The sequence below is a fragment of the Onychomys torridus genome, chromosome 20, assembly GCF_903995425.1.
Source record: "Onychomys torridus chromosome 20, mOncTor1.1, whole genome shotgun sequence".
Taxonomy (NCBI): domain Eukaryota; kingdom Metazoa; phylum Chordata; class Mammalia; order Rodentia; family Cricetidae; genus Onychomys; species Onychomys torridus.
This window is the reverse complement of record NC_050462.1, coordinates 16,860,492-16,879,167: the sequence shown is the minus strand read 5'-3', so window position 1 is coordinate 16,879,167 and position 18,676 is coordinate 16,860,492. Positions and strand designations below refer to the sequence as shown.

Here is an 18,676-nt window from a genome sequence, read left to right as displayed (position 1 = left end):
AAATCTTCAGGCCAAAACTGGGCCTGGTGATTCATGCAGCTCTTGGGAAACTGAGGCAGGAGGCATATGAGGCCTGGGCTATGTAACAAGACGGGACTTCGAAAACAAAAACCAGGAGTTAGGCATGGTGGCACACGCCTCTAATCCCAGCACTCCAGAGGTAGAGGCAGGAAGGTCTCTATGGGTTCGAGGCCAGCTCGGTCTACATAGTGAGTTTTTCCAGGACAGCCAGGACTATGTACAAAGACTTCCTTCTCAAACAAAAAACAAAAACGAAACTAGTCTGGGATGTAGGTCAGCAGCTAGAGTGCTTGCCTAGCGTGTACGAGGGACCCTGGGTCTGATCCCCAGTACACTGTACACTGGCAGTGTTGCATACGATTGTTAACCCTAGCATTTGGTGGGGTGGAGACAGGACCATCAGAAGAAGCTCAAGGGGTTGGGGCTTTAGCTCAGTGGTAGAGCGCTTGCCTAGCAAGCACAAGGCCCTGGGTTCGATCCTCAGCTCAAAAAAAAGAAGCAGCTCAAGAATGCCCTTGGTTACTTAGTGAATTCAAGAACAGCCTGGGAGACGTGGGACCCTGTTTTAGAAACAAAATAAATTGGTTGGTGGCTGGAGACATGGGTAAGTGGTGAAGAATGCTGCTCTTCCAGAGGACCCAAGGTTGGTTTTGATTTGCTACACCCAGATCTGGCAGTTCACAACTCCTTGTAACCCCAGCTCCAGGGAAGCAGGCTGCCTCTTCTGGCCCATACAGTGCAACCTGTACACATGGTATATACACACATGCATACAGATACATAAAAGTAAATCTTAAATCAGAATAAAAATTCTAACTCTATGGGGAAAAAAAATAAAACACCACACACATACACCACACTACCACCACCACCACCACCACCACCACCACACCACACACACACAGACATACAAATCTTAACACTAGAAACTATCTCTAATTCGAGAATAAGCCAGATGCCTGCTAGTAACAGAAAGGTATCTCATGGGGACTGAAGAGATCGCTCTGAGGGGAAAGACACTTGATAACCTGAGTTTGATCTTTGGAACCTATAGGTGGAGGAAGGAAATTCCACAGATCTGTCTTTTGACCTCCATACATGTGGTGGCCTGCGCCCTGCGTGCGCACATGCACACACACAATGCACACACACACACACACACACACACACACACACACACACACACACTCCCAGCCACCAATAATAATAGGATAATGAAACAAGTGCTCTAGGATTATTTATTTGTTGTTTGAGGAAAGCAATATGCCCTTGCTTTTATCTCATCTATTTATTTTATCAAGGCCAAGGTCTTGAAATGATAACAAGGCCCTTGACGGTAATCTCTGATCCTGTGAGAACAGGCTTCTTGGACCACTGACTTTTCCAGTTACCAAGACGCTGTTTCTGTTCCCAACCCTTGCCTGTGTCCTTATCCCCAGCAGTAAATCTCATTTCATGTTTATTGTAGATGTAGACTTTAAAGAAATCAGAATTCCTTCTTAAAGTTCACGTCGTCTTATCAGCCTGTCTGTTTTGATTTGCAATTTTCTCTAAAGTGGAAGGAAGGCTTTGGGGTGGGGGGGTCACTGCTAAGGCTTTCCAGTAATCAAAGATGTGTTGACTCCGGCAAAACCCAACAATCCGGAGGGAACATGGGCATGAGGCAGCTTAGCTAACACTATCACAAAGAAAGTCCAGACACAGAATCACAACACCGTATTTGGGGAGAGGTGAGCCTGGAATTCACTCAGCTCCTTGAACAGAATGTTCTTTCCCCAGATATCTCCAGAGCTGCTCCTTTGGTCTCCAAGTGGTCTGCTCAAATGTGACACTCAATTTACTTAAAATAGCAACCTGGCCCTACCCCTGCCCCAGTAACAATTCCCTATGTCCTTTTAATGTGTGGACCACACATGGTGCTGTACAACTCTGTATGTCATTGTCCCAGAACGAACGCATCGGCCTCGTTCCTTAGCCCCCTCACTTCCTGATACCACATCTCTTTTCCTTGTTGCTTCACTTTCCTCTCTGAAAGCAGAGGGGGTTTTGCTTTGTTTTATTTTCTTATCTTCAAAGGACTAAAAATAAATAAAAAGATACTTAAAAAAAGAAGAAATGCTGGGCCCTTGATAGGCATTTTAAAATGTACCATCTTTTAATCTAATTTTAGCATCTTCAGAAGACGCCATCTAAGAAGTCACTTGCCGTTAACGTCTTCCTATCGAATAAGATGATCAGACACCAGCAATGCAGCACCTGTGCAGGAGGAACGGTCAGCCTCTGGAAGCACAGTACAAGCCTGATGACCTAGGTTCGATCCCCAGAACTGGACTTACATAGTTGGATCCACTCTACAAAGCACTCCTAAGGGGGGGGGGGGCAGGGGAACTGGGGGAATCTCAAGGGCTAGCCAACAAGGGGGACCACGCCTTGGAAGGTCAAAGGGGACCCTCTTCGGCTAAATTGTCCTCTGACCTGCACATGCGCACTGAGGCACATGGAAGCCCCCCACCCACATATCACACACACACACACACACACACAAACACAAACACACACACACATCTCACACACACACACAAGCATACATATATACATCACACACACATTACACACACACATTACACACACAAGCATACATATATACATCACACACACATACACACATCTCTCACACACAAACACACACATTACACACACAAACATACATATATACATCACACACACATTACACACACTTCTCACACACACAAACACACACATTACACACACAAGCATACATATATACATCACACACACACATATCTCACACACATATCACACACACACACACACACACATACACACATTTTTTTTAAAGGAATCAAGGGACTGTAGACAGGCGTGGTGGTTCTCACCTGCAATCTCAGCACTAAGGAAGCTTGAGCAGGAGTGTCGATAGTTCAAGGCCATCCTGGGCTCTAGCCAGGATGTGATACAGGGAGGGGTGGGGAGAGCAAAGCAATGCTTCCGGCGATCAGGGTGAACTGGTGACTGACCTGGGGGTGGGGGTGAAATAACGATTCTGGACACATGACTAGAATGGCCAACTACCTTGTCTTACCCGCCCGGTGAGGAGTCATGGAGGGAAGGCAGACGTGGGTTAGCACATTCCTGGCAGTTGGCAAATTGAGAGAAGAGAGCCTCAGAGCAGGAAGGCTCTGCACTCAGAACTTGTAGGTAGACCAGAAGGAACAGGGTCGTCGAGAGGGCTCAGAGACTAAGGGATTTACCACCAAGACTGATAGCCTGAGTTCAAATCCCCCCGCCCCACATGGCATGGAAAGAGAGAACCGATTCACGCAGGTTATCACTGACAGACGATGCACACATTCGGCGTCACACATGCTTGCATGGGCACAAACACATAGCCGCACACGCAATAAGCATGTTTTTAAAAAAAATCACACCACCACTTCCTGTGCTGAATGAAATTTATTCTTAAAAACAAGGACTAGAAATGAAAGTCAGTTGGTGGAGGGCTTGTCTAGGGATCACTCAGTCTCCAAGGGCTCCACACAAGCTGGGGTTAGTGGCATACACACAGGACCTCAGCCAACTAGGGAAGTGGAGGCCCGATCATTAGTTCAAGGTCAGGCTCAGCTGTACAGTGATTCTGAGGCCAGCTTGAGCTACAAGACTTAGTCTCAAAGGTGGGGGGTGGGGGGGTGACGACACCCAAACCAAGCCCGTGGTCTGAAGAGATGCTTAGTCGTTAGGAGCATTTGCTGCTCTTACAGAGAAACTGAGTTTGATTCCAAGCACCCACATCAGGAGGTTCACGTCTCTCACTCTTACTCCAAGGGATCCAAAACCTCTGACACAGGCACTCACGAACACAGGCCCACACCCATAACTAATAATGACAAATCTTAGAAAACAAACAAAACAGAGAAAAGGCAAATGGCATAAATATCAAGGGTTAAATCTTGTACTGCTACCAACATGTAGCCAGAGCTGGGGATTCGCTAGGTGTTGTTGTTTTCAATTTTTATATATATGAATGTTATAACTGCGCGTATGTATAGGCATCACATGCGTCCCTGGTGTCCTCAGAGGCTAAACGCCTTGGAACTGGTGTTCTAGGTGGTTGTTAGCTACACTATGGGTGTCAGGAACCAAACCCAGGTCTTCTGTAAGTAGCCGTGTCTACCGGGCCTTCCCTCCAGCCCTGGAATCAGATTATCAGCTGGGCTCTCTCTCACTAGTGAAACCCAACTTGAACCATCCCTCCATCTGCCCTGACCTGCCCTTCTTTCTAAAATGGAGCTGCAGGAGGTGTGGGGCTGGGGCGGGCACCGGTACTGAAAATGTTCCTATTATTGCACTGAGAAAAACGTGTCTATAATGAACTCCCCGACATCACAGGCCACCCTTGCTGTGGCAGGCCAACAGTGTCCACCCTGTTAGGAAAAAGTTAATCTAGATCTGGAGTGGGCTCCAACTGAACATTATGGTAACTCTCCCATCGCGGGGGAGCTGTGGCCTTTCCCTGCCCCTAGGTAGATCCCACTCTTACCAAGTACTTTCAGGACAAGTTTTTATCTCTCTCACGGATCTTCCAGGACCGTGCCACCACACAAGCAGGGCACTGAGTCAGTTTCACAACCGTTCAGTGTGGTGACTTGAGTCCGTATTCAGACGGCTCAAGCAACTGGTGGTGAGAATTTTGACATGAGGGGAAATCCTCAAGGCAAGGACATGACTACACACACAGGCCTGACACCACCGCCTCATTGTCGTCGCAAGCAGAAGCTCACAAGTTGGGTGGGGGTGGGGGAGAGGCAATGGGAAGTGAGCTCAGCTAGTAGGGATCCTGCCTGGCGTGCATAAAGCCCAGCACTGCATAAACTTGGTGTGGTGGTACAACCCAAGTTTAAGGTCTCCTCCACTACACAGTAATGCCAGCCTGGGCTTCACAAAACAGTGTCTACAAAAGGAAAATTAAAAATAGCACGACAAGCTGGGTGGAGGCACACACCTTTAATCCCAGCACTCGGGAGGCAGGCGGATCTCTGTGAGTTGGAGGCTGGCCTGGACTACAGAGGGAGTTCCAGGAAAGGTGCAAAGCTACACAGAGAAACCCTGTCTCGAAACACCAAAAAAAAAAAAAAAAAACACACACACACAACAAAAGTGGTGTGTGTAGAGAAGTACTCTATGAAAATTTTGCAACATCACAATCTTTTGGGGTTGACCAAGACACTTAGGTTTCAGCCGACTAATAAATAAGCAATCGTTAGTAAGCCCGTGAGTCAGAGAAGGGGGTCATGAGTCAGAGCCTAGGACTCCTTTAGAGGTCTGAGACACAGTGAACCTGGGAGGGACTGCCACATTGAGTGTACACTAAATCATGACTAGTTGAAAGGCCAGAGTTTCTTCTGGCAGAGACTTAGTTTGTGTGTTGGGGTGCGGGGTGGGGGGAACTGCCACATGTTTCAGAAGCAAAAAAAAAAAAAGTCTGACAAACAGTAAAATGGCTCCTTTCCAATTTGAGGCTTGACTCCCCAGTCATGTGTCTTAATCAAATTGTAAGTCTCCCAGAGGGGAGACGGGTAGAGATGCTCACTCTTTTGATAAGGATGTGGATTATGTGAGTGTGTAAAACTCCCTGAGCTCTATACATGTATCTATGTAGATTTCTCACTTTAAAGAAAAGTATCCCATACCTTAAAAAGTTACATACTTAGCACTGAGAAATAGGAATTTAGAATATGGTTATTTCAAACATTGACTGCTTGCCTGGAATGCAGGAAGTGCTGGGTTGTATCCCAGCACAGTGGTGCAAGCCTGAAATCCTCGCACTGGGAAATCAGAGGCAGATTAGCGCTGAAGTTCAAGGCCATCTCCAGCTACAGAGGGTCTATGAGACCCTTTCTCGAAAACAAACAAACCAAAAAGCGCCTACTTAAAATTAACCACCTTGATTGGAGCTAGAGAGATAGATGCCTTAGGAGTTGTTCTTGCAGAGTACCCAGGTTCAGTTCCCAGAACCCAATGTGATGGATCACAACCATCTGTCAGCATCAGGCACCCACACTATGCTGTTTCCCAAGGCAGGAAGGTGATGTTAAAATGACTGATCTATCTAGCAGTTAAAGCTAAGAACCATCTTTTTCCCAATAAACCTTTAAAATGTTTGATAGCCATGACCTGCCCCAGAACAAATCAGACCCCTTCACTGTCCCCAGAAAGCCCCCCTTGGAATTATTTCTGAGTCCATTCTGGACCTGCTAAGGTGTAATATGCCTTTGACAGGTTCTCAGGAAAGCAACATGATGTTGATTATCAGCTCTTAAAAGTTAATATTGTGTACATGGCCTGCAGCCTACAAAAGGGGAGTGGCCATAGGCCCTGGCCAATGCGTGTAGTCTTTAATTACTAACAGCCCTCTCTCTGACTCTTGAGAGTCACGGTTTGGTTAATAAATGTATCAGTCAAATGATATGATCGCTCCAGCCACGATGGGCCTGGCTCCTTCAATTTTTCTTCACTTAGCTTCCCTATTTGCCAGCACTTTCCAGCAGGTTCTGCCAGTTCCTATTGCTTGCTTTCTCCCCCAGAAGCACCTATAGCTTTCAGACTGTGGTTCTAGAGTCCGACCTCCGGGAAAGCTTTCTGGGACGGTCATGTCGACACAGCTGACTGTGTCCTCTAGACGGTTTGCCCTCAGATTGTGGCAGCTCAGGTACAGATTCTGTGATTCGGCAGGCATCTCTCTTCTCTCTCCTCCTCCTCTGCTCCTAACTCAGCTCCCTCTTGTCATGGCTTTCTTGACTTTTTGTTTGGTTGAGACAGGGTCTCTTCTGTTATACAGCTCTGGTTGTCCTGGAACTTGCTTTGTAGACCTTGAACTCACACAGATGCATCCACCTGCCTCTGCCTCCAGAGTGCTAGGATTAAAGGTGTGCACTACCAAGCCTGGCCATCCTTGGTCTGAAAGCAGGGAGAGTGACTATTTGAATATCCCTAGTGTTTAGTATAACACTTGGCACTTAGGGACTCAATATATTTTCAATGATCCAAGTCATAGGAGAATAATATGCCAGTTATATCTTAAAAATCTGAAAATATCCAGAAGACTTAGAATTCACAAACTTACAGAGTAATGGGGGGAAAAAACCACAGGAAACTGGGGGTTAGGAGAAACGTGATATACACCTTGTTTTATATTAAGTGGCCCATCCTTAATTCTTTAACCATAACTGGTATTTCAAAGGACAACTTCTAATAACACTGGCCAGCTAACTTTTTCTGTTTACTTCCAAACTCATAGTCTGTACCTCTATCTTACCCATCATAGGACACAACCAATTCATACCCCTGGAGCCATACAGGGGCTTTAAGAAGCAACACAACCCGGTGAGCTAGCTCAGGAGGTAAAGGCACCTGCCACCAAGCCTGAAGACCCTGGAACCCACTTGGTGGAGAGAAAAAGGTCTCCCCAAAGTTGCCCTTTGACCTCTACATGTGTACCAGAAACACACCAACACACAACACAAATAAGTAAGAAACTTAACGATTAAAAACAAGAAGGTACAACTTATATAATTTTGTTTCCCCTTAAAGGCAGAAGCAACATTCTAAGAGGGCAGAGAAGGAAGGAGCCTCTTTGTCTTTAAATCTCTTAGTGCTCTCTTAAAATGGGCCCCACAGCCAAGTGTGGTTGGTGCCTTTAATCCCAGCACTCGGGAGACAGAGGCAGGCCTGGTCTACACCGTGAGTTCAAGGCAAACCAGAGCTACACAGTGAGATCCTGTCTCAAAAACCAAACCAAAACGATCAAACAAAAAGCCCCTTCTCAGGCCTGATGACGAAACCTATAACCCCAGATGTTCCGAGGGCTGAGGAAGATCTGAGTTCCAGGCCTGCCTGGGCTAAGGTGAATTCAAGGACAGTTAGGGCAACAGTAAGACCCCGTCTCAAAAATCTAAGAAATAAAAGTAAAAAGATATTTACTCACTGGCTGCTTACCGGCCTACTAAGTAAAAGGCTTTATTTAGGCAGGTGGGGAGTGAGGCCTTTCCCCCTACATTATTGCAAAATAAATGAACACAAACTTGGCTGAGCTATCTACTCCATGCCTGCACATGTGTGGTGCTGACACAGGCCTGACATATGAGTACTCAGGGAAGCTCTCTTCACTTAGCAGGAGGCACTAGAGTCGAGTCCAGAAGAGCCCACAGTCAATGACTCATCCATGACTGACCAGGAGAAATCAGTGACGCTAGCAGTGACTCAGGCCAACATTGCACTTGGTGACATGAGAAGAAACCCAACCCCAAGCAGCTCAATTAGCAAAAGGGCTATTGAGAGCCACTGTTCTGTCTGTAAAAAAAAAAAAAAAAAAAAAAAAATGCAGTCGAACACGAATGTCTGGAAGGATTGCAAAGCCTGGAAAACATCAACCTCCTCTTTCCTCCCTCCACATGGCGAGGACCACTGAGGAAGGACCCAGCATGGATGCAAACTGCTTCCACAGGGATTACACTGTTACACACACTGGGTAAAAGGACTCCATCTCTCCACTTAACGTGCATCCAATTTAGACAGAGCATCTGAAAGCGTCTCACCTTTTTAACTGAAAAATTAGCTCTGAGCCGCAATAAAAATCTAGCTTAGAAAAGTCTGTGAAATGAAGATCAAGGCCTGGGCTATCTGGATGGAGGTCCAGTCTTCCAAAAGGAGGAGCAACTCATTTTCTTCCTTCTATTACTTTAAAAACACAAGTCCAGTTTCTTTTAGGTCCTGTCTAAGTGGGCTTTAAGAAACTCTAAGCACAATCATGTTATAATGGAACATTTGATGGGAAAACTGGACTTACTATATTTAATTGGCATCCATGATAAAGAACTCAAACTTCAAACATTGTACTTACAGCATCCTGCTACGTGGGTTTCACTTGTTTATTTGGCCTGGACAACAGGCATCCTCATTTTTGTATATAGAATGACTTGGAGAGGTTAAGAGACAGCTCAAAGCCAGAGACTGGAACCAACTACTCACTCATGGGTCTCCAACACTGGTATCCTTTTCACCAAATGCCAACTGTCCAAGAAGGAGAGGCCTCATTGTAAACAGTTTTAGACCTGTTTCCTGAACAAGGACCATAGACGGCCAACCAGCCATGAGAGGTCCTACCACACAGTCCACCCATGTGCAGCAGGACAAGTCAGCCATACCAGGCAATATCCCAATGGCTAAGAGCTTGGTTCCGGGGTCAGAAAGGTCTGATTTCAAATCACATACTGTTTCCTAGCTTTTTGGCCATCGGGGCTAATTAAGTTCTCTTGGTTTTCAACCCAGAAAATGAAAAATAAAAATTACTGGCCTACCTGTCAGTCTGACCCAGTTGGTGCATAGATCATCATTAGAAGGCTCATAAGCACAGTGTATAGGAGTACAAATTCATTTAGTTTGTTGACCTAAGGGTACAAAAGGCCGTGAATGAGAACCATAAAATAAATCCAATCGGGTTCATGGTGTAACTGTCCTGTCCAACCAACTGACCCTTATGTCCATTTATGGAATCTTCTCAAATAGTCCATTTGCTAGTCATTTTTCTGTCCAAAAATGTAGGGATGGCTTAGATCAAAGGGAAAAAGGTACAGAGACTTCTGGTTCCCGTATGACTGCTCTATGATGTCATTAAGTCAGTTTTCTTGCCTGTGTTTCTTACCCTGACAGTCTTTGCAATACAAAATAGAGACGGACAGACTTTGAATTGGCAATAACCATTCTGAGTATCTGTTGACTGAACAATGACTGTTTTTACATAAACAGTGACGTATGCAAATAAGCTAAAATTATGTGAGGTGACCCCCACCATACTGTTCCAACAGCTCACTGAATGACTTACCACTTAAAGGGACAAATGTCAGAACATAAAGTTGTCCATGGAAGGTGAACACTCAACTGCTCTGCTAAGGATCTAGAGAAAGGACCTGAAGAATATGGCGATCGCAGACCCATCAATAAAATGTTCAGTTTATGTTTGCTTACAGAGTTTATGACACAGGTTTGGTCTCTGTGGTTTTTGAAACAAGGTCTCACTGTATATAGTCCTTGTTGACCTGGACCTGGCTATGTCAACCAGGCTGGCCTCAATTCAGAGACCCGCCTGCCTCTGCCTCCCAGTGCTGTGATTGGGTGTATACTACCACACCACATGAAAATTACAAAAAAAAAAAATTCTCAAGAATGACATATTAGGAGGCAGCCATCGAAAGACCCACTAAAGACAAAGCCTCAGTGAGTGTCTTGTGTCGATGTTAATTTGAGGCTGGTCTTCAACTATAGGAACCTAGCTCACTCAACTGTTCCTTCCTGCCTGATGGTCCTTACATTATAAGTCTGGTCTATAATTAATCATCCCTGTCCTACCAAGAATAGGTTCACAAATAGCCCTTACTATCTAAGGGTAGAAGAGATGATGTTGTTAACTAGTTTTTCATAAAGAGCTTTTAAAAAGTACTTTTTCAAAATTCCAAAGAACAAAGGGTACATGGTCTGTTTTCTTTTTAAAATGCCCTTAAGTGTAGTCTTATGTATCTTTCTTATCCACACATCCCTCAGGGTTGGCCTCCATAAAGGCCCAATGACCTGTAATGTGACTTTAAACTCCACATTTAAACAGTGAAGATTTTGCCTCTGCTTCGTGAATTGTACTCCCTACTAACTGCCAAACTGCTAAGATTGTTGTGCACACCTCAAGACACACCTCTGACCATAGCAAGGAAATGTCACTAAACTTTCACATGTCCCTTAGATGAATCAAATCACTCTTTGACATCAGTATTCCCCATGACCACACAAGCTCCCAGATGAACACTTGGGTAACTATAACAGGTAAACACAAAGGCTCATGGATATCAGAAATCGAACTTCATAACGTTCCAAAGCATTCCCAAAACAAAGCAAATACAATTCTATGATGGAAGGCTTATCTTATTTTTTTTTTAATTCCCGTTGTACAACCTAAGCAATAGTTAGTAAGCCTAGCTAAAACTGCAGTCAAAACACTAGTGTTATTATTCCACAAATGGTTTGAAAAAAACGGTATTAGCCCTCATTGCTAACAGACTTACTTACTTAGGATCCCCTCAAAAACAAAATGCAACACCTTAGCAATATTTTTCACCTAAGTATAAACTAAAGAGACAACCAGAAATTACTACTAACGTGGATGTCTCTGGCTTACCCAAGTCTCAAATCCTGGCTGCAAGCCTGTGACGCAGCTCAGTTGAATGTGTAACAAGCCATTTTATTCTAACAGATTTTTGAATCCTGTTCGGTTTCAAACACAAAAATAAATGAGGTAGATTGACAGAGTCCACATGTAAAGGTTTCACTGGGAAGACAGATGCAGCTGGGCTCCGCATGCTCTGTCAGATAATTAAACCTTTGCAGTTTCAGATGCTGATGCTTCCTAAACTACTGGCCAATTCAATCCACTAAGCTTACAAAAAGCAACATCACCTGAAATAGAAAGGCACAGAGAAAGTGTCTTTGAACTTTCACATGCAAAATGCAGGTTGTTAAATTTGTAAAGAGGAAGAAGTCTCAAAAATGTTAATGTACCACAGGGGAGAGTGTAGCAGCTTGGGTATTTAGTTCTAAAGGTGAGGCGGAGCCGGAAACCTTTAATCATTAAACACCGACATCAGGACCACTGTTTCCTTCCTTGGGATCTGAAGCTCAATCTCATAATACTCAACGCCCACACAAAACCAAAATTAATAGCCAGGTGTGGTTGCACATGCCCTTCATCCCAGCATTTGGGAGGCAGAGGCAGACAGATCTCTGAGTTCCAGGCCAGCCTGGTCTACATATTGAGCTCCAGGCCAGTAAAGGATACATAGTGGGGCCTTGTGTCAAAAAACAAAGTGACCTGTGAAGTATGAGTTACAGTGACATAAAGAATCCTCATATGCAATTCTAACAAAAAGCCACTTTCCAGCCTGTAATTACAGAAATATCTCAAAGGTAAAGATGACATAAGGGACAGCCACATCCTAGGAAAGCTTTTCCTGTAATCCACATCAAACCAGGCTTCAAGACGCATAATAGTAATCTCTGGTAAGAGACAGAAGGATCAGGAAGTCCAGGTCTTCCTTGGCTACATAGCAAGTTCAAAGCCAGCCTTGAGCTACAAGACACCCTGTCTCAAAACAAAACATTTAACATGTCAAGGCTTGTAGGATCACAAAGCAAGACAGAACTTCATTTTGGAGAAAAAGCTTCAAACTTGTAAAATCACATTGTACAAACTTACTATTACTCGAAACTATGAATTCATTTTAATAGTCATCTTTTCTTAAGAGGATCTCCAATGACTACTGGCTTTTTAAAAATTCAGGCAGTGTAAAACCTTTTAAACTATACCACTCTTTAAAAAATGTTTTAAAAACCTGCTAGACATGACCTGCAAATACAAACAGCAAGAGATACTCAAATGTTTTTTGTTGTTGTTGTTTTTGTTTTTTTTTGTTTTTTTTTTTTTGTTTTGTTTTTTTTTTTTTTTTTGTCAAAACAGCTGAAACCAAACACTGGCCAGAAGCGGTGAGCAGGAACTATCAAGCAGCTACTGTGTGGCAGACACAGGCTCTGCTCAATTGTCTGGGGAATGGAAGGGCAGAGCCACAGGAAGCAGCTGGATGCTGGGTCTGAGATTTGCATGCCTCACAGGGCCACACACCACCTGACTTTAAAAATGCAGTTTGTTCGACTCTTCCAATTTTTCAAGTAGCAAGAAGTCTGATAGCAACATCAAAAAGTTCTCCATATTTCATTTATGATGAAGAAATTTGAGGCCCTCAGGATAGACCTGAACTGTCTGGAGGGTCGTCCTGTTTGCCTTAGGTCTGAAGAGTCTGGCCAGGTTCAAAGCCTTACCAGGTAAGCAGCTCCCCAGGAGTTACCAAATGATAGACATACTGGCCAGCAGCAGCAGCAGCAGCAGCAGCAGGATGAGACCCACTTTAAACTACAATGTATACAAAGTATAGTGTTCAAATTCAAGTTGATAACGAGGGGGCCTTTTAGAAAAAGCACCAGATGAAATATATGTATGAAGAAAATGTCATAATGAGACCCATTATTTTGTAGAAACACAAAGAATCTGAACTCCTAGTATGGGGGTGGGGCGGGGTTGGGGGGCATATATCTGTGATCCCTGCAGGCTGAGGCAGAAGACCTAGATTGGAGGCCAGCCTGGGCTAGCCTGGGCTACACACGAGACCATCTCAGTTAACAAACTCCACATTCTCACAAATGCCCTGCTAATAAAGTGCATGAATATCATTTGTATTCTTAAATACCTGGAGTGTTTAGTGGTGTATTTCTGGATCACTGATAAGAATATCAGAAAAATGTAATCTTATGATTATAAAAAACAAAAACCTTCAAATTTGTCTGGAACTACTGACTTAAGAGCATGGCTGACTAAGCAATTTAAATTACATTAATTTATTCCCAATGTTAACATGCTTACAGGTATTATGATCCCTCCCCCAACCCAGTTCATTTAACTGTAAAGCAGAACTCAAATTTCTGCTTTCAATTTCCACCATAATTTTTTTTTTTAAATTCTCCACAACAACCCCCAAATTAGCAGCAGCCGATCTCTGCCCATGAGGTATGGCTACCAACCTGCGCTGCACCCCTCCATTTCCCTTGCTATGAAAAAACAGGGACTCCAGAGCCCAGTGCTTCCACTTGAGAGAAGTCCATCTACATACCTGTCGTTGAATTCCAGCTTAGGGGTTTGTATGGAAATCTTGCAGGTGATGAAAGCATAAGGCAACAGATCTCTGTGCTGTGACTTAGCCTGTCCTTTAAGACTATAGGTCACCTGCCCCAGGATTTTATAATGAACCAAATCCACGGGGCCCAATAACTGTTTGTCAAAGGTGGGCCAGAGAGGACCATGTCCATCTTCACTTCCCCAGAAGCAGTGGCTCAGGATCCTTTGGAAGTGGGCACCTTTATCTCATTCTCCTCTCAGGAGATCAGTAAGCTCCTGCATGTGTCCATGTTTTTACCTTGAGTTGAAAAAAATAAAAGCCTCACAGCCTCAACCCTGTTCCTTCTGACACCTAATGGGACACACGTCACCTTCATACTCCTCACCCAGTGTTTTTTTTCTGTGTGACCAGTGTGCAAGGGACATTCACGTAGCTTACAAATGTTAAGACCACTGAGAAAAATGCCTTTTAGCTGAACCTCGATAATCATGACAAGAGAGGGGTTAAAATGCCAAGATAAGAAACAATTTATTATAGAGAGAAGAAAAATTTCTCATCCAAAATATAGAAATCTGTACAACTTTGCCACAATCAATATACATGAACTGTACAAATTTACACCAGTTCATAATTTACCGAAGAAAAGATGTCTAGCAAGGTTCACAAAATAGAAGGTGGTTTGTGGAAAAGACTTTTACCCAAGTAAGTCCAAGGAAAGTTACAAACCAGACCTCCACTTTCTAAAAATAAGAAGTTTAGTCAGTCTTAGAAAACTACAAGCTAGCAAATGTACAGAGAGCTGGCTGGTGCTAACAACCACAGTTGAGACAGTGTCCTTTTTTTTTTTTTTTTTTTTTTAAAGGGTCTTTTAAAAGCCTGTTGCCACTGCAGATTCTGGTCACTTGCTACTTTTCAAAGCCAAAAACACAATACAAGGTCTGACCATTTTCCCCGGGTCATGCGTACTAGGTTTGTCTTTATGTACATTTATACATTTAAGTGCTAGGTAAAAGTCTCCATGTTAAGATTTCCAGTACTACCATGCTTACAACATTGAACTTCCCTAGTGAGCTGCCAAAAAAGTTACTGATAACTTTCAAGTGTAATAGTGCAAATTCCCCTGCAAGACTGACTGCAGAGGAGGGTTCTTCGAAACACACATTTTCCTTAGAGGGACTGATGTGACAAACTGAGTATAAGGTCTAGGAGAAACTGAAACCACCCTGTGACTTCACTCCCTAGCAAATAAAGTGATCCTTTTACTTGGACTCACAGGCTATTTAAATCACTGAAAGGTACAGTCCAAACTATGGCACTGTCACTTAAAAAAAAAAAAAAAAAAAAAAAGAATTATTACCACTCTATCTTGTGCCAGATCTTCACAGCTGTGACATGGTTTAAATTCCATAATCCATCCCCAAGAGGAGCCCACCCAAAGCAAAAAATCAAATTTATCCATCCATTATAAGATGATCCATCCATAGACTGTGTCTTAACCTGATACAGTCATCATATTGTAGTTTTTGGAAGGGCTTGTTCTGCCCAAGAGAAGTTCCTCCTTACAGCTGATTCTGCTGTCTACCATTTGCACGTTCCCGCTGGTGTTCGGAGTGCTACCTCCTGCTGGCGAGGCTTCGTACAGCACACAGATGGAGCCGTCCTCTCCAATCCGGTAGGACACTTCGTAGGGGTCCACCCAGAGTGTGAGTTCGCTTGGGAGAAGCCTGAACAACTCTTGACTGCTAAGTCCAATCCGCTGGGCTGCCTGTCCAATCAGAGGGTCCATCTTATGGTTGATGCGGATGCAGCGGTAACCTGATCCCTTGCACGGCTTTTCTGGGAACCAGTGATGTTTGTAATGTTCTGTGCAGGAAGAGAGGGGAGAAACAATGCTCAGGTCGGTAGTTACGTACACAACACTTCCCTCCTCCTGCTAGCCTCCGAAAATGGAAAACCACCAACTTTTACACATGTCCAGGATTGCATCTTAGGATCTGGAGACAGGATAGAGAAAAGAGCAGTGTGGCAAACACTGTCCCGGGTCTTAGGACCAGCGGAGCCGCCAAAACAGGAATCCCGTGAGCAGCCCCGGGCTGGCCAGCTCGCCGGATGGCACAGGCGACCCGGGCGGGAACCTGTTTACTTTCCCTACCCCACCGGGGTCGCACACAATAGACTTTTATGGCTTTGCAGGGAGATGGGGTATGTGGGGGGGGGGGGGGGGCAAGACAACGCCACGGTGGTGGCCTGTGAACCCCGAAGGGAAAAAACATAACAAAACAAGAAACCCTAAACCACGATCGGGACCGGGGTGCTCATTGTACCGGTGACCAAGCCGATGATGAATGGGGCAAGCAGCCCAGGAGGTGCGGGGACCCGGGCACGTCGGTGCGGGGGGACCAGAAGGCGACGAGCCACCCGGAGGGTCTTGTCCCCCCCGCAACGGTCGTGGCGACGGGACGCCGGACCGACCGACCGACCCCCCGGGCTCTTTTGTATCCCCCGAAGCGGCCGGCAGAGCCGTCGGGGCGCAGTTCCGCGTCGCCCCGCTCCGGATCCCTTTGTTGTGCGTGTCGCGGCTCGCACTCCCCCCCCCCAGCCCCGGCCGGGACGCGCCCGTTAGGGTCGGCCCGCGGCGGAGCCCCGCGCCCCCCTCACCTGCCAGCAGTTCCTGCAGGCTCTGGCTGAAGGTCTGCAGCTGCCGCTCGCTCGTGAGCCCCTTGGTGCGGAGGAACTTGGAGATGAAGGACACCGCGGCGGCGATCTCGCCTATCATGGTGGCGGCCCGGGTGTAGAAGGGATGCATGGGGGCGGCGGACGAGGGGATGGGGTGGTTGGGGGTGGCCCGGGGCGGCCCGGGGCTCGGCGGAGCGGCCACCCCGGGCTCCCGCCTAGACCCGACGGCCGAGAAGGGAGCGAGGGCGCGAGGCGCGGACGGCTATGGTTCGAGGGGATTTTTTTTTTTTCCTTTCTTTCTTTTAGAGTAAAAAAAAGTTATTTTCAAGCCAGGAGGAGGCGGCGGGAGAGAGAGAGAGAAAGAGAGATGGGGGACGAGCGATGGATGGCGGCCTGGTCACATCGCTCGCACCTCCCCAGCCGCCTCCGCCTCCAGCTCGGTAGCCTCCGAGGATCCCGAGAGTTGCATTTCCAGCTCCGAGGGGCGAAGAGCCGCCGCCGCCGTGCAGCTCATTTTATAGCGCCGCCGACAGGAAGTGGCGTAGCCGGAGCGTGACGGCCGACCGCAGCCAATCCGGACATCGCACCATTGTGACGTCGGCAGGCTCGGAGCCGGAGGGGGCGGGCAGAAGGGCCGCTAGGGGGCGGGGCCGGAGGCCGGGGAGCGAGGGAGGAGCTGACGTCATCTGCTTGTAAACAAATAAACCCCCCTCGAGTGGCAGCCTGAGACGCAGGAGCCTGGGGGGCGGAGGAAGCGGCCGGGGGAGGTGCGTGTGAAAGCTCCGCCCCCGAACTAGCCCCGCCCCCGGTACTAGCTCCGCCCCCGGCTTTGGCTGGCCGGGACCCTTGGGCTCTAGGCTCGTCCCCTCTGAGCTCGCTGCAAGACCGGGTCCCTGGACGCGCTCTCTATAGCGCTGTGACCTGAGCCCAGGACCAGGGTTCGGTCTCCGCAGCCCCAACCCGCGTCCCCGTGTGTACTCCATGTTTACATCTGGTTCTGGCTCCCGCTTTGGTGGGAGGAGCGTGCGGTGGCGGAGTGTAAGGCTCCGGAGTGTGCAGGGATGCAGGGCTCGCCCGGCTCCCACCCAAGTGCTACCTGGTCGGTGAACCCCAAGGAGCTTGCAGACACCCGGGAACCCACTGCGTCCCCGCCTGGGGGTGGGGTTTAACTGTGCAAGTTTAACTGTGAAGCAGGTTAGTAAGCAAGGCCATTGTGGCTGCTGTTTCAGGAGAGATATGACAGACTCGAAAGAAAAAAGAAAGAATAACAGGGCTTTGAATTTTTTTTTTTTTAATGTGCCCACGTATTTTAGAAGTGTACACACAACCAATTTTGTTTTTAATTTTTGCTAGTTTAAATAATGTCAGAACTTTAAGAGCTGTGCTGCTGTTAACAAAAACAGAAGATAAAACTTGAAGCTTGTTGAGAGTATTATGCACAGACACCCAAATTTGCTTGAAACCTTCCTTGCAGAAACATTTGAAAACAGTTTGGAAAGAAGGAAAGCATGATGCTGTTAAAACTATTAGGCCGCAAACAGGGTTCACCCAAAGGAAGAGAGGGGAGAGGAAAAAACGATGAAATCCGGGCAGGTAGAAGGAGAAAACAAGTCAGAGGCGGAAGTTGCACTTTTAACATTATTTATTTTTTACTAATACACAATACTTAAGTAGCCGCACATATGGAACCAGCCCTCTAAAGAGGATATTGTTAAGAAGCACTAACTTATAAAAAGTATTGATTTTCTTTGAAAATAAAGTGAATCATAAACAATGTCTTTTTTTCTTGAATCGTCAGGACTTCCAGAAAAACAGAGGGAATAGCAGGGTTTTCTCGGGGGCAGTGAGGCCTGTTTTACCATTCCAGAAGCACCAGAGGCAGTCTTTGAACTCACATTGTGAAGTCTGCGTCACTCCTAACCCACCCCTGTCCCCACCTGCTCTGTCCTGTCCCTTTTAGTTATGGTTCTTCCAGTTTGGATTGGGAATGACTTTTTTTTTTTGAGCTGAGGATTGAACCCAGGGCCTTGCGCTTGCTATGCGAGCACTCTTCGACTGAGCTAAATTGGGAATGAAAAGAACAAGACAGCCTGCCCCTTTGTGCCTATCTCCAGTTTGAACTCCTAGGGATTTGGAGTACAGACTCTTCTACAAAACAAAAATAACGAAGCTACCAAAATACTAAAATTTGAACT

The 18,676-nt window shown here is 46.0% G+C and overlaps 1 protein-coding gene across 1 annotated transcript; it reads right to left on the bottom strand.

The window, feature by feature from the left end:
- Positions 1–15,140: 15,140 nt before the first annotated feature.
- On the bottom strand, positions 15,141–16,805 carry Btg1 (BTG anti-proliferation factor 1). The gene is made up of 2 exons (XM_036169851.1): positions 16,464–16,805; positions 15,141–15,668 (listed from the first exon to the last, which is right to left on the bottom strand). Exons 1-2 carry the CDS (start codon positions 16,609–16,611, stop codon positions 15,298–15,300), a joined length of 519 nt encoding a protein of 172 aa, XP_036025744.1. The 5' UTR covers positions 16,612–16,805; the 3' UTR covers positions 15,141–15,297.
- Positions 16,806–18,676: the final 1,871 nt, after the last annotated feature.

Excerpts from the sequence above, each read along its gene's own strand:
- Btg1 (XM_036169851.1), bottom strand. The coding sequence starts at position 16,611 with ATGCATCCCTTCTACACCCGGGCCGCCACCATGATAGGCGAGATCGCC. Across the intron at positions 15,669-16,463 it reads CCTGCAGGAACTGCTGGCAG|AACATTACAAACATCACTGG; the intron begins GTGAGGGGGGCG and ends CTTCCTGCACAG.